Raw genomic sequence first — 21,434 nt, 5'->3', positions numbered from 1 at the left:
ATCCACTGTGCTGTCCCTAGCGCCCCCGACTCCACGGTAAAAAACACTCTCACAGCAGAACGGTCCTTCCTGTCACTAAACAGGAACCATGGTTCTCAGGGACAACACCAGTGTCTATGATTTTCTCCCTTCTCTTTAGGAAATCCTTTGCAATTGTGCTAGGAAAGTACTGAGGTGAAACAAAGAAAAAGACCCAAAGACAGGGATTTCCCTGGTGGCGCAGTGGTTAGGACTCCTCGCTCCTGATGCAGGGGGCCCAGGTTCGATCCCTGGTCAGGGAACTAGATCCCACACGAGTGCCGCAACTAAGACCCAACACAACCAAATAAATATTTTAAAAAATATATCTTAAAAAAAAAAAAAAAGACCCAAAGCAAAGGGATGCAGGCATTAAGCCCTCAGAGTCTTAACCTTGAACGGAACCGTGAAGACGGCCCCCCACCCCGACCCTGGGCAGGCTGGCGGCAAGAGCCCCCCACCTTGCACGTGGACTCAGCCTCTCAGCTCTGAATCCTGGGGTGGGGGGCATCGGAAGCTGTCCTGGCGCACCCGACGTGGAGCTGGGGGCGGCAAGGCTTTGTGACAGCACACCCCCACTTACACCACTGGCTTCCTAGAGGGGGTCCCTGGAGCATCGGCATCACTTGGGAGTTGGTTAGGTTAGAAATGCAGACTCTCGGGCTCAGCCCAGAACTGCTGAACCCGGATCTGCTTTTGAACAAGGCCCCTGGGGGAGGGGGTGCACACCCTGGTCTGTGACGCGCAGGGAAGGGCTGACGCCCAGACCCCTTCTCCTCAGTGCAGTAGGTGTAGACGGCGCCTGCGGAGCTGCCTGGAGGTCCCAGGACACCCCTGGAGCCACCTCCAGCTGGAGCCCAGCCGCCTTCCCCAGGTGGTGCCGGCCTGCCCCTCTGCCAGGGACTCGGGCTGGGTATTCTGAGGGAGCTCAACGCAGAACCACAAGACACACACACACAAGAAAGAAAATCCAGTGACTTCAGGAGAGGCCCTGTAGTGCCGCTGGGGAAGCACGTCCGTGGGTTTAGCTGAGTCCACTGGAAGCGGGGGAGCCGGGGGGGTTACTGCTCTCTCTGCCAACCCTAGCCTCTCTCCTTGGATGCGTCTTGGATTCAGAGCGGCTGTGGTGTGGTACCTACTTGATCTGTTTTCCTTCCCACAAGGATCCTACGGGCTGGGCGTTATGGGCCCCATTTCACAGCCGGGGAGACTGAGGCTCGGAGAGAGTCAGGGGCTTGCCTGCGGTGCACACTGGGGAGGCGGCAGAGTCAGGATTCGAACCTAAAACTCCCACCCTAAGGCTCTTATGCTCCGTCCTGCCTCTGGGTGAGTTGGAACTCACTGTCCGTCACCCGAGGAGATTAGTGTCAGAAGACATTTGGAATGGCCAGGGGCTCAGGTGTGGGGAGCAGACAGACAGGCAACACTCAGGGACAAGACAGGAGGCCCAGGAACCTTTGAACCTGGAGAAGAGGGGTCTCTGGGTCTCCAGGGGGAGGGGGCTGATTTGTGAGTGCGTCCGGGGGGGAGGCCAGCATCTGGGCAGGGGCAGAGGGGGGTGCGGGAGCCAGTCCCAGGGCATGTCCTGGTGCCTTCCTCTCCGTCCTCCAGGCTGGGCTGTCTGAGGGCTCCCTCCTTCCTCGCATGGGTCAAGGCCACGGCCTGGCACAGAGCCTGGTGAGGGGCAGCCCACGCTCACCTAGGAAGGAGCAAGTCACCTGTGGCCCTGGCTGGCGCGTCACTCGGCGATGGCTGCTTACAAGTCACACACCATCACCCCTACACCACCGTGTCTCAACGATCCCACTTCATTTATTACCAAAATATCACAGAGTTCCAGTCATAGTTAACATACAGCGTTTAACACAAACCTGATACCTGTGAAAAGAACTAAGTATTCGGACAATCGAGTCGTTTGGAACCGTTAACGCCCCAAACCGTTATCACTCCGTACTCCAAAAATACACTTTGAGAGCTTTGGAAACTGAATTAAAATGTCTACACAGCTATGAACAATTGTTTAATAAAACTTTTTCATGTTTCCATTACATGTAAATATATCAATTTGGCATCTCTATAAAAACTCTGAAAATGGTGCAAAAGTTTCATTCTCTTTGAGAAAGCCATTGACAAAAAATATTCACACTTCACTAAAATTTTGAAAAATGGTCTTCTTTCAAAGCTTCTTTATTAATCTGAAATCTTCTGGATTATCAAAATCTAGGTTTGCTTTTTCCTCCTAAAACACTAAAGAACATTTATTCACAAGGATAAAAAGGCAAACTTGGGGAGATGGAAAACTGAGAAGGACTTTTTTTTTTCTTCTGAAAAGCAAAAAAAAAAAAAAAAAGGGCAAGAAAAAAAAAAAAAAAGGCTAGTTACATAAGCATCCTCCAAAGAACACAATGGGATTCATTTTATTGTTGACTTTTGGACAGCAGTGTCATACTTTATTGAAAACAAACCCATGTAAAAACAAAGTTAAAATGAAAAATGGTACCTGAAAAATAAATTATTTTATATAAAACAAATCAATAACTTAAAACACACTAATATACAAAAGGTCTACCCATCTACTGTACAACATGGGAACCAGCTGGGAAAGTGCCCCCCAGAGCAAATCACTGTAAACGGAACGTTACATGGTAAAGAGGTGGCCCCGACCAACAGACAAGCCTTCTCTCCTGGTGGAAGTGAAACAGTCCTCCCGAGTCGCCGCAAACCACCGGTCAGCCTAACTTCGGTCCTCACGGGGACTTACGAGGAGTCACTTATTTATTTTAACGACCAAGCGGAAAACTGAACTCTGTCACCAGAAGGTTGTGGAAAAATACAATCATTAGAAGTCAGAGTCGAATCAAAAGGTGTGGAAATGTGAACCCTGCCGGGGGCCCTACCGCTGCTGTAGGAGTGTCCATTCTCGATGCCGCTCAACGGAAAGCACGTGGGGCTTCGGGTGGGGGCCGGGCCTGGGAATCTGATGAGCAGCAGGTGTTTTCCTGAGGAGCTGCCTCAGGGCCCAGGAGGTACCGCGGGTCCTGGGAAGATGGGAAGGATTTCAGATGGAGGGCTGGGGTTATGGGGAAGAGAGGCCCCCGGCAGCTTATGCTCACTCTCCGTGATCCTACCCAGGATGGGTGCGGAAAGCAGAGAGAAGTCGGTCAGGCTGAGTCGGATGGGAAATGGGACAGCTGGGAGACGTGAACTCTGATTTTCAAGGCCAACAGCGACTGGGGTCAGTCCATGGCCCTACTCCGGAGGCAAACCAGCGATAAGTTATTGCCAATAACTGTCTTGGGATTCATCTGTCTGCCTGACCCGGCAGGGCTCCCCCCGAGCTGCCAGCTCCCGAAGGGCCGGCTCCCTAAGCAGCGCGGTTCAGACCCTGGGTTTCCAGCACTAACAACAAGTGTATACTCTCGGAGGTTAAGGCAGCTGCCCTTGGCAAGGGAAAGACTCACCTTTCGGGGAACAAAGAAGGTGAAACCCACCCGGCGCCACCTGCCCACGGGCTGAGAAAGCCCAGCTCCTCCGTTATTCTGGCAAGAGGGTGGCCGTGGTATCACAGTCACAGGACGCGTGACCAGAGGCACAGCCGGTGCAGAAAACCACAGCTTGCCATATCACATCGAAAAGCTAAAGAAAGGCAGAGCCACGGGGTAAACAATGGATAACTCAACTGGAACCAGGTTCACAAATCTGGAGCTGCTTAGTGAACAACTATGAGGGGAAGTTACATAGGCCAAAAGAGAATTCAATCAATTCAATCAAAAGAGAATTCTTTGGTATTTATGTACCAAACCAAAGTTTCAATAAATTAACATCATCTACTCTTAACTTTTTCATCAAAATTCCCAAATAAAAGGAGAGCACTCATTTTACGAAATACAAATAAGATTGATCTATGTTAAAAAAAAAAAAAACCCACAATTTTTTAACACGGTTTCTTTTGGATTTTAACTTTAAAAAAAATGGGATCTTCCTTTTGCAAACAGGCCTAGAGAAGATGGAATGAACTTTTTGGACACAGGGCCAGCGTCTGGCACTTCCATGGGAGTGACAATTACTTTTCAGGAGTAAAACATGTCAAAGGCAAAATCCTCCCGCACGCTCACAAATTAAAACTCCCAAAGAAGCACATTGGGGTTTTCAGCCAGAAGGATGTTCAAAGAGTGGGGACCACGTAAAACGAGAATTTTACTGAGAAACTTCAGGCAACTCTCAAGGGTCCGTATGCGCTTCACGTTTCCTGTTCATCTGTGCCAGCACCAGGATAATCAGTGTGGTTCCAATAAAATAGAGGGGAGGAAATCAGCTGCGGTGCTGGCTGTGAGCCCGTCACTTCGCAGTTTAGGCCTCTGACAGAATTCTCGTAGGAAATGGAACACTAGTGCAGGCTGGCAGGATGGTGTGTCAGCGAGGAGACTCAAGGGTCACTCTCAGGACTGGGAACCTTGTCTTCACTGAGATGCTGGCCCGAGGCTAGCACAACCTACACAGCATATTTTTCCAGGAAAACATCCCAGTCCCGGGGTGCAGAGTGCTCTGGGGCACACGCAGCAGGGACCCTCTTTGCATCACATCTGGGCAAACGGGCCTTGGTTCCAGGAAGAGGCACGCAAGCTAGCTTTGACTTAGAATCTGGAAAATTCTGCTGCAGAGAGGAGGCCCTCCATGGCACTTGGCCAACTTATGAGACAAGGCTTCAAGGTATGAACTTGGCCCTTTGTGGGAGAAGAAGAATGCAACGTGGGAAATTCAGGAGGATCACGCAAGCAGCTGGCAGCCCCTCAGTGAAGTATGAGGGAAGCAGTGGGGGGAACGGGCAGCCTCAAATGGTCCAGGGGTCACTCAGAACACAGACCCGCTCTGGGGAACGCTGTGCCTACTGCCCAACGTCTTCCACTTAAATAAATAGATAAATAATGCCGCAATTCCATGACATCGATAACTAAAAAGCAGCTTACTGTTACATGTTTTAGTCTCGTGTCAAGGTTAAAAACTGCTGGTACTAAGTTATTGTGTTTTTGATTCTCTTGCACACTGGTTATTTATAAAAATCAGATCACGCGCCTGAGGAGTTGCCCGGAGATCGGGCCCTGCCTATTTACTTCTCAGGCCCTCTCTCTTAAGACTCTCCCTGCCGGCTCCCCATTTTAAAAAAACACCATCTGTGATGGCACAATCCTAACGTCACAGATTTGTAAATGCTTTGTCTTGAGGCAAGTATGTTTGTTTCTTAAGATCTTATAAATCCTCCCTGAATGCTGGGCTGTCTGTACCTTACCTAGCCAAAAAGAAAGAAAAGGTAAAATAAAAAACAAAACAAAATTCGAGCAAAACAAAATCAAATTTAATGGTCTTAAATGCAAAAGTAAAAACAAACGAAAAACACAAAAAAGCAAAAGAAAATTAACAGAACAGAACAACCCAAAATGTCAAGGCAGTTATGAAGAGAACTTTGAAGGTTAATCTTTAAAACTACAAATCAAAGGGTATTTTTCTTTTTTTTTCTTTTTTTTTTTTTTTGTTAATAGGTAACTGGCAGGAAGTAAGTACTTTTCTGCTGAGTGTTCATAGGAAAGCAAAGTTTCAAAACAAAATCCGACTAAAATAGAAAAAAGCCTAGCGCTCACGAGAAGGGATGCGAGAAATACAATGCTCAAATGTTTCTGTGTCATTAAAAAATAGAGCTATTTTACGCACTGGGGCCGTGTTCAATGCTCTTGGAAACTGGAGAGATGATTGTGAACAACAGTATCTGATGTGTGGAGGCACCATGCATGCAATGTGTGGACAGGAATCGGGATGTCAGAGGAGCAACACGTCTTCAGGCGTGCCTGGAGCTGAGATCTGACTCTGGAATATACTGGAGTTTCCCTGAAACTCTTTGGTCCGTTCCCATTGGCGCCTGGGCTTAGGAAACCCACTCGTGTCCTCGGCAGAGCCTGGCCTGGCCTGGTGTGTGGCCCCCCTCCCCGCTTGTGGCCCACGGCAGACGGGCCCGCTGCCACTGCCGGGGCCAATCGGCTGAGTGAGCAGGAGGTGGCAATGGGACCTGCTTGGGAAAGCAATTTCCTGACAACCAAAGCAGAAATCGCTTAAAATGTTGAAGCGGTTGAGAAAACGCACACAAGGCATCTGTCTAACATCTTTAGTTTAAAAACTAAAACTAAAAGGTCATTTCTTTTTGTTTGTTTCTATCCAGTTTGTGGAGACATCGAATGAAACGCGTGTTAGACAGTCTCAGAAGTTAAAGCATGCTTCAGTTTCACCACCATCCCGAGGGACTGGTTAGTCAATGCAGTCTACTTAGATTTCTGTTTAATATATATTTTAAAGGAAATAACTTAAGAAACTTAAAATTGGTCTAACATTGTGGGATTTCAAACATTTGAACATGTCGGTTGCATCCCAGAGTATAAAAACCTTTTCACTTCTCATTTAGACTAAGACAAACACTTGTGAAAATTGGCGCAAAATGAGTTGTACACTAACAAAAAAGTTTCAACTTCTTCACTCTTAATTATCTATTCCGTACAAAAAAAAAGCATGAGCGAGTTATTTGTGGGACTTGTTGGTTTTGAAGGAAACCTGTAAGATTTTGTCCCCCAAGCGGTAGCCGTTCAGACTTGCTATGGCCATCGCGGCTTCTTCATAGTTTGTCATGGTCACAAAACCAAAGCCTTTGCACTTGTTGGTGTTGAAGTCGCGAATCACTTTCACATTGGTAACTGCACCAAAGGGGCCAAACATCTGCCAGAGGATTCCCTCATCGGCATCTTGACCAAGGTTGTAGATGAAGATGCACCAGCCCGAAGAAGCGTTGCCTGGGACATTGACACCAGAAAGCCCACTCATGTGATCTACACCCATAGGGGAGAACCTAGCAAACAGAGAGCACAGCATTCAGGTCAAGGTCAGTGCGGGCCAGCGAGCTGCACGCAGCCCATGTGAGGCGCTTGGGCTGACACACCCCGCTCAGTCAAAATCAGGACTTTTCAACTGAGAGGAACTCAATATGGGGGCGGAGGGAGGGCATGGGCTCCCTGCTCTGTAGGGAGTCGACTCCGAGGAGAGACGTTTGCTGCCTGCAGGGGGTCAGGCCTCAGAGCGATGGCCTCTAGTGGCCTCTGACCAGCCGCTCCCTCCACCCCTCCCACCTTGGTGGGGTGGTCCTGTCTAGTCACACCCGTACTTCCCACATTTTAAATGATGGAAGCTTCTCCACATCCTCCGAGGTGCTGTTACACCCCCAGCTCTCCCTGGAGGAAACCGTTCCTCATCCTGTGTCTGTGTCTTGTGTGTGTGTTTGCGGGGGTATGGTGGGGGTGGGGAGAGGCCTGAATTTTTTTCTTTTCTTTCTCTGAATTTTATACCCCATCCCCACCCCCATCGGCACCCTCCCTCTCCGAGGATTCACGTCCGAGCGGTGCCTGAGTACAGCACACTCCCGCCAAGGGCCACTACCGGCAGGGAACAGCTCCGGACACCCTTCCGCTGCTGGCTCTTAACAGCCCAGAAGGGCCAGGGCTGTGAACTGTAAATCTACCAAGCTTTACCAAAAATGTGGAGCCCCTTTCTAAAGCACCACTTTTAGTCACATCAAAAATAAGCCTTCTACAAGTCGTGGGCAATAAGGATTAAGGGAGATGACAAGATTGTTACTGAAGCCACGTGGCCCTTGAGATGTTTCACAAGCTCAAAAGTAACTGTTGGAGGATCAATTTAAGAATATTTGAGCACGATACAGCATCTCTGAAGCCACACAATGCAACTGGAGAAGTTATTACCTGCTCCAAAATAAAATCAGGTTCGAGTCGTGTGTCTGATCCAGGGGTGAGCGGGGGTGCCTTCAAGTGTCACTAAACAGATTCACGCCCTCAGCAGACATGGGAGAAGAGTGGCCAGCCCCCGAGGTGCAGACCACTGACACAACGGTGATCGCTGATGCAGGTACAGAAGAATCAAGGCACATTGTGGGCCATGGTTTTGAATTTACGAGAATAATTTTAAACAGCCTGTACCAAATGTCTGAACTGGTTAGATGACTCAGGAGGCTTGTTAGTGGTGAGACCACAGTATCATTGAAATGGGGGTGGGAAAAGGCACCCGAGCATCTGTATGAGCTGCTTTTCAGTGAGAAATGGAAAGACATTCTGACTTTTAAAAGGACCTCCTTTTCTCCAAGTTTTGTAGGACACGGACCCAAGTTATCATAGTTAACTAAATCTTGACATAGATATTATACTGAAAATAATCTGAGGTAATATTTTACTTTTATTGACATGATTCTCATTCTTATTTATTCTTGTGAGTTTTCTCCTGCTAGTTGGAGCTGATCTGTTTCATCTCAACTGTCATGAAACCCACCCCCATTCTTTCCTCTGATGGTGCAAGAGGAGAACTGACTCTTCCTTGATTTGGGGACTTTTCCCAACATGATAAGAACTGACTGCAAACCCTCTCCTCTTCTGGGTCTTCTTTCTTCTTATTCTTATCTTAGTCTGCCTTCTGGTGGCGAACCTTCCCGCCCGCCCCTTCCTTCCGTCCATCTCTGGAGGTCACGGTCCCTCTCCTGCCTGGCCCCTTCTGCACCTCCCATCTCTCCTTTCTCTTCTCCTCCAAGCTTCCTGGTTTTCCAGAGTTCCTGGGTAACTCACTGAACTTGGCCATCTACACATCCCACCCGATCACCAGTGAGGTCGACCGTGCTGACTTTCAAAACTGGATTTAGCTCACTTCTGTCCAAAGACGCTTCCCCTGCTTTGCCTTTAAACCAGAAAAGCCAACGAAGGAAGGCCAGCTTTGGAACCTGAGCTGAGTTGAGAACCCTGGATTATTGGACTGTGAAAATAAGACCTTGAAAAACAGCATCTGTGGAAATGAGCGGGGTGTTACCCAACCTCACCACTTAAAGACGGGAACCCTGAAAAGTCGCAGAGAGAAATCCTTAACATACCTGAGATTAGCCCTCATGCCACTTCTCAAAACTGGGAGACGTGGGATCTCAGCTGTTCGTGAGGCAGTAACACACCTGATTTCAGAGTCCAAGTTACTGACTCTACTTGTCTCTGTTCTGCTAGATCCTGGCGACTAGAATCATTTTATATGGAAAGACTAAGGAAGGTGGGAAAACGGTTCACCTCTAGGATGCGGCTTTTAAACAGAAGGCATATAATAGTATTTAGACACAAATGACTCCACAAGGTAGGTGTATGAGAAAGGTCTGCCTTAGGGCTGCTGATCAAATGTCTAAAACCTGTTTAAAACTCTGGAAGAACGGCTCTTGCATAAGCACCCCTAAAGCTGCATCTTTTCTCTCCCAGATACGGGATGATCTTTTAAACTCATGGGTCTACTCGCATATCACTAGAAACTGCAGGCTGCAGCGCTATGCACTCACTCTCCTGCGAGCTGGTTGGAGCTGCACTACCTTTTTCATTCTAGTTAAAGACAACACTTGGATGGAAATAAACAGCTTCCATACAGATACCTTTCTGATGCAGGTGGGGGACATGGAGACATGAAATGGCTGTGAGCACGACTTTCTGACGTGATCAGCCCAGAGGTTTCCACTGCACAGTCACCCAACCAGCAGGGCTCCACGCAGCCAGAAGGGGCCCGAGTGGCCGTGGTGGGAAGAGCGCGTCCTCCTGACCCACCTGAATCTCTGCGCCTGGTGATGGACGGGACCTCCGAACCGCCTAGCTGGCGAGTGGTACAGCTGGGAGAGCAGCGCCACGTTTTTGTTCTGGTTGGGATTGGCTGCAAACTTCACTGTAATGGGCTCGGAGGAACCTGGGGGTTTATGACCATTGAAACTGGTAATTGCCTCTTCTGCTTCCGACCGTTTGTCAAACCGGATAAACGCAACCCCTCTGGACAAACCTTTTTAACAAACCAACAAAAATGGAGTTAGGGGAAAAACTGCAAGGATTTTTAAAACTGAAAAGCAAAAGTCAAGTCAGTCAGGCTACTGTGGTTCAAATTGGATGCTTGGTTAATGAGATAAACAAAAATTAAACCTAAATATGGAAACATGAACAAATTAAAAAAAACAAACAACGACTAATAAAAGACTAAGGTTTCAGACTTTCTTCTGAGTTGAAGCAACGACTCCACAGCCTCAGTGCCAAAAGATACTTTGGTGACAGGAGTCTCAAATAAGACACCCCAGACCTCTTTCTTAAAAGAAGCCACATTAGAAGAGATTATGTCCTCCATCACCATTTCGATGCCAGGTGCCCACCGCAGTGTGGGTGCACGGCGTGCTGAGGGGTAGGTGGGTGACAAGGAATTGTCCCTGGGCTCCGGGAGCTCCCTCCCATGGCCTTCCCGGCCATCTGGCCATGTACCCCAGCTGGGCCTTTGCAGCATGTCGCCTCCTGGGCTGGCCTGACCGAATCCCTGTTTGCTCGGTGCCTGGCTCAGCCTCCTGCATCCCTCAAGGGCGTGGAATCCTAGTAACCAAGCTGAACCCTGATGACTCTTTCCTGCCACCAACACCTCACTCACCTCTTGGATAGTCCACTGTAAGGTCCTGGGACCTCCTGTGGGCCCCAAATTGCCCTCAGAATCAAGTGAGGCCACGCATTCTTTTCCCAGAAAACTGCTGACACACCCACCCACACACTCCCCGGCAGCTGAAGAGTCCCTGTCTTGCGCCCATTCATCGCCACCTCCAGCTGCCTTGGGAGAACACCTTCTCTTGCCACCTGGACTGAGCCACCAAAGGCAAGTCCTGGGCCTGCTGTAACCCCATCCCTCGACAGAGCAAGGACATGGCCCGGGACCACGCTACCTGAGTCCGAGGCCCAACTGCTGAAGGCAGGGTCAGTTTAGTCTGGCACAAGTGTGAGACCTGAACAAACCAGATGGGAAGGGGCTCAGTCACCCTCTAGCCCCGTATGCCGTCGTTCTGGGTCTGGGGGGGATGATGGGGGCCCTCGTCCCTTGAAGAACTCGAAGAATGGGGTGGGGCTGAGGTGAGGGAATGTGGAGCCGGGGAAGAGAACTGGCTCCTTCTCCTGGGGAGAAGAAACAGGGGTCAAGTGTGAAGGTCGAAGTGTACTGGTGACGGCCGAGGGCCAGCCTGGGGGTGACGGGCCTGGGCTGGAGGCACAGTATGCCCTGGTAGGGGAGGCTGAGGCAGACAGCCGTAAGACACAATTTCTTCTCTAGACAAAGGCCTTTAGCATGTGGTGAGTGACGACCATCAGAGCAGAAGAGCCCAGGGCCTCGGGCCACCGGCTAAGTGAGCGTGAGGAACGTCCCCCAGTCAGCTCCCACATGCCGGCACCTTTCCTCGCCATTTCCTGCAGGGTCCCACCCACCGTCCCCATGATGGGCAACAAGGCGCGGGTATCCCCAGCTGGCCCCAAGGCCGCGGCGGGGCCTGGGAGACTCGGGCACACCAGGCTGGTGCGGAGATGACAAGTGTCACGGCAAGGCGCGGCCGTCCCCTCGGGGCCTAGCATCCCAAGCTCTGTCCTGACTTGGATGCAACACCGTGGGTCCCACGTGAACAAGTGGACAGTGGTCAGGGACCCTCGGGCAGGGGCTCTTTCTTTACAGCAGGAGCATCCTGTGGATGCCCTCCGCCAAGTCCTAAAGCACACACCCTAACTCTCCAACTGGGAAACTCTCCCTTCTGGGGCGCCCCCAGCACAGCGGCTCCTCATGGCCTCAGGGCTGCCCCCGCATTGGTTCCATCACTATTTAAGTAAAAATTTAAAATTGACACAGCCAGAGATGCTCACTGAATTAGTGAGATCAGACCCAGCAATTCACATGTGTGCCAGGAAAATTCTAGAGCCTGAGCCCACTTTAAAATTTCGGTTCAGAAGGAACACCTGAAAACATGTACTTGGCATACACTGTTTTTATTTACTCTTAAACGGCACGAACGACAGCTTAGACAGATGGGAACCCGAACGAAATCTAACTGCAGGCAAATCCCACTGGAAGCTGTGGTTGGCTGGCTGCTACAGAAAGCTGCCTGCAGGATACGGTTCCACTCTATTTATAAAGACCTTGCAATCAAGCAGACAGAGTGTGTGTGCACAAGTGTGGTTTCCCTGTTTGGTTTTGCAAAATGACTATCAAATGAAAACTGCCCGAGTGAAATGAAGAAAACCTGAGTAAGAGAGAGAATGTTACTTAAAGTGAGGGAATATAAACTCACTCAATGATTGGATGAATGTATACTTTTTGAAGATGACTGTGGATTTTCTTTTTCCTTTAGCATTTTTAGGATTAAGAGCAGACCAATAAATGGCACGATCTCCAGATGAGTCAACTATGAAGTTCACAATTAAAATGTATAAAGAAGCAAAGACATTCTTTGAAAAAGTTCTGTCAGCTCAGGAAATTAAGGTTTTTTAAGAGAGCTTCTCTGTTTCTTTAAAAAGCACGTCATACGAAGGCAAACTTGACACACAAACTTGCTTGCCCCGCTATTCTCTGCCCCAGCCGCCGGGGCTCCATGGGGTCCCAGCAACGAGCAGCCTCTGTCCCAGCAGAGGAGCCCTGCATGGTGGCCTCCTCTGGAGCAGAGGGAAGGAAGGGGAGCCCACAGTCCCGGGGGCTCACCTTTCTACTCTCCAATCTGACACCCGGCCTAGGGGAGGGCTGTGGAGAGGGAGGAGCCCCTGGGGCTCCCTCACGGCTTCCTTCCCCCTGCCCTCTCACAAAGCTCCTGAACACAGACAGAGGTGTGGGGTAGGGACTCTGTCCCCTCGCCTAAGTGGCAGAAGCTGGCGGGGGGGCCTGAGGGCACAACCCTGAGGTGCCCCCAAACTCTAGGAGACACCAGCCTTGCAGAGGGAAAGGAGGCAAAAGTCCCAGCAAAGGGGTGAGGGAACCGTCTGCAGGAGAGACCTCCCTCAGGATGATGCAAACAAAAGCTACGTGGCAGGGGGTGCGTTCTCGAGGTGGGTGGACTCCAACTCGAGAGCTGGGCCCCGCTCAGCGGTGCTGCGCTGGACAGAGGCGAGCAGAGGCACAGCAGTCCGTACAGGGTCAGGAAAAGCAGGGCCATGGAGGCAGAATACGGGCCAGCACCGTCACCCCGCCAGGTCTCCAGGTGGCCCACGCAGGCGCTTCTGTGCAGGTGGGGCTGGGGATAAATACATGTGCTGACCAGCCGACGGGATCACTCTCTCAACTGGCACTTGAAGATAAGTAAGGGGAACTTTAGGGACCACAGGAAGCTCTTCTGGCACAGAACAGGGGTTTACACCAAGTACACGGCATCTTTACCTCACGCCCATCCCCCGGCCCAGAGCCGAGGGGCAGAAAGGAGGAGGCCGGGTGGGTGGAGTCTATGTCCCTCCAGCAGAGCTTGGGGTCCAGAAGCCCCTTCTCCTCCTCAGGCCCCTGGGAGACTCGAGCTGTCCACTCGTCTCCACGCCGGGCCCCAGCCCAGGACTGCAGCCTGGGCAGCAGGTAGGGCCAGCCCATGCCAAGATGAGCTTCCACAGCTGGGACAGGACAAGGGAGTGCAGGTGACAAGACTGTGGGCCCCAGAGCACACAGCTTAGCGGGGATGTGGGAAAACGTGCATGCACCTCCACCCCCATCTGTCATGGGCCAGGATACCCTGCCCGCCTGCTCTCTGTGTGGCTCTGCAGCCTCCCGGGGGAGGTCACCTCGGAGCCACGACTGCTCTGGCCCGACCACCCAGTGTGTGTCTGACTACCTCAGCCACGGGGGTGGTGAACACGCTCTGTGCTGGAAGAACATAAAAACCAACCGCAGACAATTCCACTGGCTTCGCTGAGCTCCCTGAGCAGTAATCTTTTTTGCTAGTTGGTCAGTAAATTCCCACTCCTGCTGAGAACAGAGATGAAGGGCCCTAAAGCAGGGTGGCCCCAACCCGACCCCAGGCGCGAGGCCAGTGGGGCAGGTGGCCGCAGTGAGGGGCTGCCTCCGGGGCACGCAGGGCTCAGCTTGGCGGTGCCTTACTGCTTTATGCAAAGCCCATCGCCCAAGCTGCTCGTGTCCTGAACTGAGACGACCTGAGAGGGGCTGGCAAAGTGGCCAGGACTGCCTGAGAGAGGAAGTCACTGCCTTCGAGCTCTGAGCTTTGAATGTGCTACCCGAGGGGGCGGGGTATCCAAGTCCTGAAGACCGAAGAACAGCTCCCCAGAAACAGTCACCCTTGGAGCTCTGGGTAAGGAAAGGTGGGGACTCTGGACCTCAGGTGAAGACTGTCTCACGTGGCACACCACTGCCTGCAGTAAGAACGGCAACATTTGTAGTCCAGGCTAGGACGCGTGGGTGCCTGCAGAAACTGCCAGAATCTCTTGGTGTTTTCACCATAACAGGTCTAAGCTTTTATGTCAGGGCTGCTTTTATGCCAATTAACCTCCCCAGCCTCATTAAACAAAAACCAACGTCTTCTCATTTTGATTCTGTCCTCATTGGTGGAATAACTAATGACAGCGATCTGTCTTCCCTAGGAGACCCGGCCCCTGCCTGGAGGAAAACCTCGCTGTATCCCGGGCCACCTGCCGTACCTGTGGTCTGATCCACGAGGACCCGGGAGTTGATGATCCGCCCAAACCGAGAGAACATGTCCTCCACATCCTTCTGGGTCATGTTCCTCGGAAGCCCGCTGATGTACAAGTTGGCATCTTTGATGACCTCTGAGCTCGGGCGAGCATACGACACCTTGAAAACAAAACCGCTCACTGGCGTTAGGGCAGGCGTGTGGCCAAAGCATCAAGGGAGGGTGTTAAATTTTCGGGTGAGAAAAAGTCAACCCTATGGAAGGAGGTCACCTGCAGCAGCCCGTGCTGGCAGCTCCCCATGGGCCAGGCAAGGGCCCTCACACACCCTGATGACAAGGCATTATTCTTGTCTCACAGTCGAGAGTCTGAGGGTCCATGGCTGACCGGGGCAGGGCAGGGAGCCAACCCCGGCTGCCTGTGCTCCTACCATGGCCTCAGGACTCTCTGGACAGTGAGCAGGGCTGGGAGGGGACCTGGTCCTGCCTGTGAGGAGCCCAGGGGACAGCGGGGCTGTGTGCTCTGGGACCGTGACACCCACCTGACAACAGGCAAGCTCGCCATGGGAGCCCAGATGGGGCCCGAGTGCTGGGGGGTGCACACATATTAAATGACCCCATGCTTTTTAGGCTTATGTTCTGCAAAGCTGAAGAAAGGCTAAAAGGAGCTTGTGCAGTGGTTTAGATAAAAGGGTGCGTGCGTGTGGGGCTGGTAGCAAGGAAAGGGTCTCTGGCGCTCTCCCAGGTTGGGGCGACAGCTGGGTGGACCCTGCAGGCCAAGGGGGCAGCACAAGGGCAAGACGACAGGTGTGTTCTCACCACAACACTCAGGCCTGCCAGGAAGGGCAGGGGTGTAATTCTACATGCTAAGACCACACACACACATACACACACCCACCCCTTTATTCATGTGCTCGTTGACTCTCAAACATTCGAGGTGCACCTGGGACATTCCAGAAAAAGAGAAGACAGACACCACCTTTGCCTGCAAAGCAGAATGCAGTCTAGCGGGAGAGACGGCGGATGGAAGGAGAAACCGTGTGGTGTGGTCAGAGCCCAGCTCCACCCGAAAAGGAGCTGGGCTCATGGAGGGGAGCGTCAGAGGAGGGTGGAACCGAAGCGATGCCCATCAGAAGGACGCCCCAGGGCACCGGGTCCCGTCAGGGCTGGTGGCCTCCGCAGAGCAGTGCTGTACAAGCTGACGTTCCCCGGAAGCTCCCTGCACTGCAGCCAGGCCTAAGGCACTCTGGGGACACTTTGGGGCCACCCGATGGTTTGTTCATGACCTGGGGCAGAGGCAGCACTGTCCCCAAGAGGCCACCTTGGCCCCTGGGGCCTCCCCAGGGCCTCCCAGGTGGGCGTGGGCGTGGTCACGCTCCTTGACTACCAGGAAGGACGCTGGCCCCACTTCTGGGCCTCCACTTTCCGGATCTACATCAACCAGCCCCACAGAACAGCCCACTCAGACTCCTGCCAGAGGGGGTCACTCCAACCGTCTGCTGTCCAATTTTATCAAATGCCCCGATGAGGGGCGTCAGATTTCAGGCAGGACAGCTGAAGGAGGGAGGCAGGCCTGCCGGGACTCAGGCTAGTCTGTGCTTTCCCAGGATCAGGCTGGGCCAATAGGGAGCTGCCTCCCAGGACCATCCTGTCTGGTCCCTTGCAGATCTGTCCAGAACAGGTTGCATTTGGGGTCTGCCCTTGGCTTTTGGTGAAGGTCACTGTGGTAAAGAACATTCCCAAATTAGCACCATGGGAGTGGTGTGGAGGCTGGCACTGACTGTAGTTACAATTGTCCCCTGATAAAGCCCCAGAGAGGCAATGCTTTCAAGGCCAACTGCGCCTCAATTCCTTACAGCATAGGTGTCTCCAAGGACCTTGATGGCCACTGCAGCTTTCCTTTTCTCTTCAGCCACTGTCAAGCTCAGAATCAAATCAGAATCCAAGAAGACTGCACTAGAGAACCCTCTCGCGGCAGGTGTGTGATGACGCAGCAGGAGTGCCTGGCCCCGCTCCGAGACACTAGGCCCAGAACCCTCTTTCCTAAGCTCCTGGCACCACCTGCTCCTTTGCCTCAATCAGGTCTACTGTCCTATTCTTAGGAAACATTCCTGTGAGAGGTTTTTGAAGAAAAGGAATTTTTGAATTACGTTCCCCCACAAATTCACATGTTGGAGTCCTAACCCTCAGTACCTCAAAATGTGACCTCATTTGAAACAGGATTATAGATGCAATTAGTGAAGATGAAGTCAAAGCGGAACAAGATGGCCCCAAATCAATGACTGAGGTCCTTATAAAAAGGGGAAATTTGGACACAGACAGGCACTCAGGGAGAACCCCGTGTGATGATGAAGGCAGAGACTGGGGTGATGTTTCTATAAGCCGAGGATTGCCCAAGATTCAGTGACCACCAGGCGCCGGAAGAGGGGCACGGAACAGATCCTCCTTCACAGCCCACAGCCCTCCGAAGGCACGCAACCTGCCGACACCCGGATCTTGGACTTCTGGCCCTCAGAACTAGGTGTGAGGAACTGGAAGATGCAAAGGCTCAACAGGATGATCTCATTCCAGTGGCTTCGGGTTGAGGGAGACAACTCTGGTGACTCTGGCAGGCGTGTGTCTCAGGAACGAGGGCTGACTCACCAGTCTGCAGGTGAGGGGCTGGGCACAGTGCTAAGAGGCTGCTGCAGGAAGCCGGGTCAGGGTCCCGCATGGGGCGGGGGTAGGAGGCATATTCTACAGGAGGGCTCAGCAGGGAGCGATGGTCGGGAAAACCCAAGGTTGGTCCAGGGGTAGGCAGAGCCTGAAGACAGACACTTGGGGTGGGGAGGAGGTGGGGCTCCGGGCTGAGAGCAGAAGGGCGTGGTTAGCAGTGGCAGGTTGAGAGGAGCGTGAAGGTTGGGGAAGCCATCCTGAGGCCCGGAGGACTCGCCGACTTGTCCCAGGAAGCCACCACAGCTCTGGAACCGGGAATGACGCTGATGACGGTCTGCCCAAGGCCCTCCCAGCTGGTGCTGCATGGCTCCCTCACTCCCCTCAAGTCACCTCAAGTCATCACAAACCACCCCCCCCAGGACACGGCGCCCCTGGGACGCCTACCTCTGCCACACCTGGCTTTCATATTTTTTTTTTATCGTTTGTGCGCACGCAGGCGCGCACACACACACAGGCCCAGCCCCACAAGGGCATGGAATTTGTTCTGTTCACCGCGTGGCACATAGTAGGCACTCATAAACACTTGCCAAATGAATGCTGAATGAACTGGTGGGAGAAGGATTACACCAGTGACGGAGCAGGAATGGAAGCCTGGGCAGGAGGCGGGAGGGACAATGCTGCTGCCGCCGCCGCCACAGCAACAACCGGGCGCGAGCAGGAGGGCAGGGCTGGCCCAACGCCCGCTCGGCATGAGGTCGGGAGCTGCAAGAGGACGGGAGCACCTTGGCCAGTAGAAGAGACCGGCAGGGAGGCCTTCGGAGGAGGCTGCTGTGAGCCAGCACACGAGGGACACCCGGGGCCAGGGAGGGGGCTGTCCCAGCCTAAGTCCTTCACAGGGACCCTCCCGTTGCTGGTGGGGCTGAGGAGGACACGAGCCAGAGGCACAAGGTCTGGGACGGTCACCACCCGACACACGTCTGACACGCAATGCCTCTCTTCTGAGAAGACAGGAGGCCCCCCAGATGCCCTGAAAAAGCAGCAGACCTCTAAGGCGCGACTGTGCTAACGGTGCGGTGACGGTGATGGTGAAGTAAGGGTGGAGGGTCTCTCACCCAGGCCAGGGCTCAGCACAGACCTCTGTGCAGCCAGGAATGAACGAGATGGTGATTGCAGCTCTTTACCTTAATGGTTTTTGACTGGAGCCGCAGGCCGTTCAGCGTGTTTATCGCTCTCTCTGCATCCTTTGCAGTCACGTAGTTCACAAAGCCGTAGCCCAAGCTGTGTCCTGTGTGGGAGAACACAGGGACATGGGTGAGCCACTGAGAGCCAGTGAGTGAGTGAGACAGAGAGACGGGGAGGATGAACAGGACTATGTCCAGCTGGGCTCAAAAGGACAAGGCCAGAGAGAAGACCGAGGGAGAACGCTAAGAGCCATGGCCTCTGGGAAGGTGGGAGTTAGCGATCGATGGTTACAATCTATATTGATGGTTTATTTGTTATACTCCCTTGGCAAACCTGTATATTTTCTGCAAGGAACAAATTTACAAAATGTTACTTTTTTAAAAAAAGTTTATTTAAAGAGAAACACTGTGTTACTAAGAGCATCCTAGGGAACCCATCACCAAAGCAGTGACAAGGAGCCGTCCCACCGGTGCCGGCCGCCCTGTGTGGCTCCAAGGGGGACTGCGCGGGGGGGTGAGGAGGAGGACAGTCACAGCAGCACACAGGACAGGCTGGCGGGGAGAACCTGGCTACGATCAGCTGTCAGTGTGCAGGCTGTTTTCCGCCACTTCCACGCCCACAGTGGGAAGGCCTGCTGGGCTCTGGCGCCACCCAGTGTCGGCTGCCCTCACTTTCCCAAACCTGCCGCCCAGCTCGGGGAGGAGGAAGGAAGCACAGGGAGAAGCCGGCGCCCCACCTCCACAGCCCTGGCCAGGTATCCAGAGTCCCCCTGGCAGCAGCTCCCACGGCAACAGCCTCATTAGCCGAAGCCTGGGGGAGTCGTAAGGCAGGTGCAAACCTGAGTTCTTCCCAAAGAAATCCAGGGTTACAGGCAGGGTGTCCCCACTCCCTCTTGGGGAACTGTTCAGAAGTGGCGGGAGTGACCACCAACTGGATACACAGGAGGGACACGACACAGCAGGAGAGGGGCTGTGGGTCCCAGGGAGGCCCAGAGAGAAGCAATGGATGAGGGTCGGAGTGGAAGGAGCCTTGCACTTTCACTACGGAGGAGGAGCAGGAGGCGGCCCAGGGAAGAGAACCACCACCAAGCCGCATCTTACCCATCCACGCGCCGTGTGAGCGGGCACCCCCTGCGCACTGGCCAGCGCTCTCGGCACACAGACAGAGGGGTGAGTGGGACAGAGGCCCGCCCTCTCTGAGCTCTGCACCATCCCCCTCCCCCCACTGGATGGCAAAAACATGATGAGGCCTGAGTCACAGGCAGGCAGAGATCCTCACGGCAGATGTGCTGGCTCTGAACCCAGGCTCATCTTGCCAATAACGAAACTCAGTGAGAGCCTAACCCAGTTTTGCCACCTTGAAACAAACACACCAAAATACTTCATATTTTAGATTTAAAGAAAAATTACAAAGGTAATGCAGAGTTCCCATATACTCCACATCCAGTTTCCCCTATTAGTAACATCTCATCCTAGAATGGTATATTTGTTACATTAGTGAACCGGTACTGATATAGTAATATTAACTACCGTCCACCTCTGATTCAGACTGCCTTAGTTTTCCCCTAGTGTCCTTTACTGTCCCAGGATGCCATCCAGGATCCCACTTGACATTTAGCTGTCAAGTCTCCTTAGGCTCTTCTTGGCTGGGACAGTTTCTCACACCTTCCTTGTTTTTGATGACCTTGACAGTTCTGAGGACTGGTCCAGGAAATTTTGTAGAATCTCCATCAATCTGGGTTCATCAGATGTTTTTCTCATGGTTGGACTGGGGTTATAATGGGTTTTTAGGAGGAAGACCACAGAGTGAAGCGCCCTTCTAGTGTCTAGGGTGCAGGCTGTCCCACATGACTCATCACCGTGGATGCTGGCCTTCACCCCCTGGCCAAGGCAGTCGGTCTGCCAGGTTTCTCCACTGTAAAGTTACCCCACCCACCTCCTCCACACTGTAGCCCTTGGAAGGAAGTCACTCCACATATCCTGCATGTAAGGAGTGCCATGTGGAGTAATGCTTCAGGGCAAGTAGCTACACACGGGCCACTTTCTTTTTTAAAGAAACAAAACCAAAACCTGACCACCCATACCCATGGGTCTCCTTTCTACATTTACAGATCTAAATTTCTAGCAAAACTCCATGGGTCTCAGAGACTGGGCTGTGGGACCCCAGACGGTGAGGAAGCCAGAGCAGCAGGGCTGTGGGGCTGGGCCCATCAAGCAGAAGAGTCAGACTGCAGCTCGGAAAACTACCATCGGTTCCAGGTCGGGAACTTTAGGGTCTTCGTGAAGCGGAGAATGCAGATTATCTGGGGTATGGATTCCCAACAAAACTCCAGCCTTGCTGAGATTTTTACTCCCAATACCTGCTCTCCAACTGCCCTCCGCCCATCTCTCATGGTGCCCAGACCACGGGGCCGTCCTGTCCGGCCCTCATTCTCCACTTCTCTCTGGTCTTCTGGTGTTCTTGCTCCTCCCACAAGGCCAATCCCAAGCCTGGGCCACCTGTCCCCTTCCCTCCTGGCGCTTCAGGTGTCCCAGGCCATGTTCCTGTGCCTTCTGCTGCAGCCGGCCCCTCCTGGCACATGAACAAGGCCCAGCCTTGTTCCCGATTCCTCCCCCTACCCAGGTGCTTGGCGGCCCCCACTGCCCTCCCCTGCTGACCTAAGGCCACCCAACCCTCAGGTGCCACCCCACAGAGAGTTTCAGGACGCAGCTCCCAGAGCCCCCAGCAGCACTGGGCACTGCAGACCCTCTTGAGGCACCACTTCCCCCAGGACGTGATGGCAATGCCAGGTTTTCCTTCCCCCCAACTGGCCCTCCCCAGGCTCCTAATCTTCTGCCCATTCCATCGAGATGGTCCTCAAGGTTCTACCTTTGGCCCTTGTCTTTGTCATCAACGCTTCCTGGGTGACCTCCTTGACCACCGTGTGACCACACCTGCCCATGTCACCTAGGAAGTCACACACACCCTCAGACAGCCACTGGCTCCTTCCCCAGTCCTGCTCCCCCTCCACTCTTCCTCAACGAGCCCACATGTATTAGCTGAGCACCTACTACGTGTCGGTCCCCGT

General features: G+C 52.7%; 1 protein-coding gene across 1 annotated transcript in view; it reads right to left on the bottom strand.

Moving 5' to 3' along the window:
• Positions 1–5,349: 5,349 nt before the first annotated feature.
• Positions 5,350–21,434, bottom strand: part of ELAVL1 (ELAV like RNA binding protein 1) — a 37,342-nt gene continuing 21,257 nt past the window's right edge. Inside the window, exons 3-6 of the mRNA XM_059918564.1 lie at positions 18,367–18,470; positions 14,541–14,694; positions 9,684–9,909; positions 5,350–6,904 (exon numbers count right to left, since the gene is read on the bottom strand). Of these exons, the coding sequence (XP_059774547.1) occupies positions 6,580–6,904; positions 9,684–9,909; positions 14,541–14,694; positions 18,367–18,470 (809 nt within the window). The 3' untranslated portion in view covers positions 5,350–6,579. The remainder of the gene's footprint in view (positions 6,905–9,683; positions 9,910–14,540; positions 14,695–18,366; positions 18,471–21,434) is intronic.

The sequence above is a fragment of the Balaenoptera ricei genome, chromosome 3 (genome assembly GCF_028023285.1).
Source record: "Balaenoptera ricei isolate mBalRic1 chromosome 3, mBalRic1.hap2, whole genome shotgun sequence".
Lineage (NCBI taxonomy): Eukaryota > Metazoa > Chordata > Mammalia > Artiodactyla > Balaenopteridae > Balaenoptera > Balaenoptera ricei.
The sequence above is the reverse complement of the archived record's forward strand: the minus strand, read 5'-3'. Positions and strand labels throughout refer to the sequence as shown.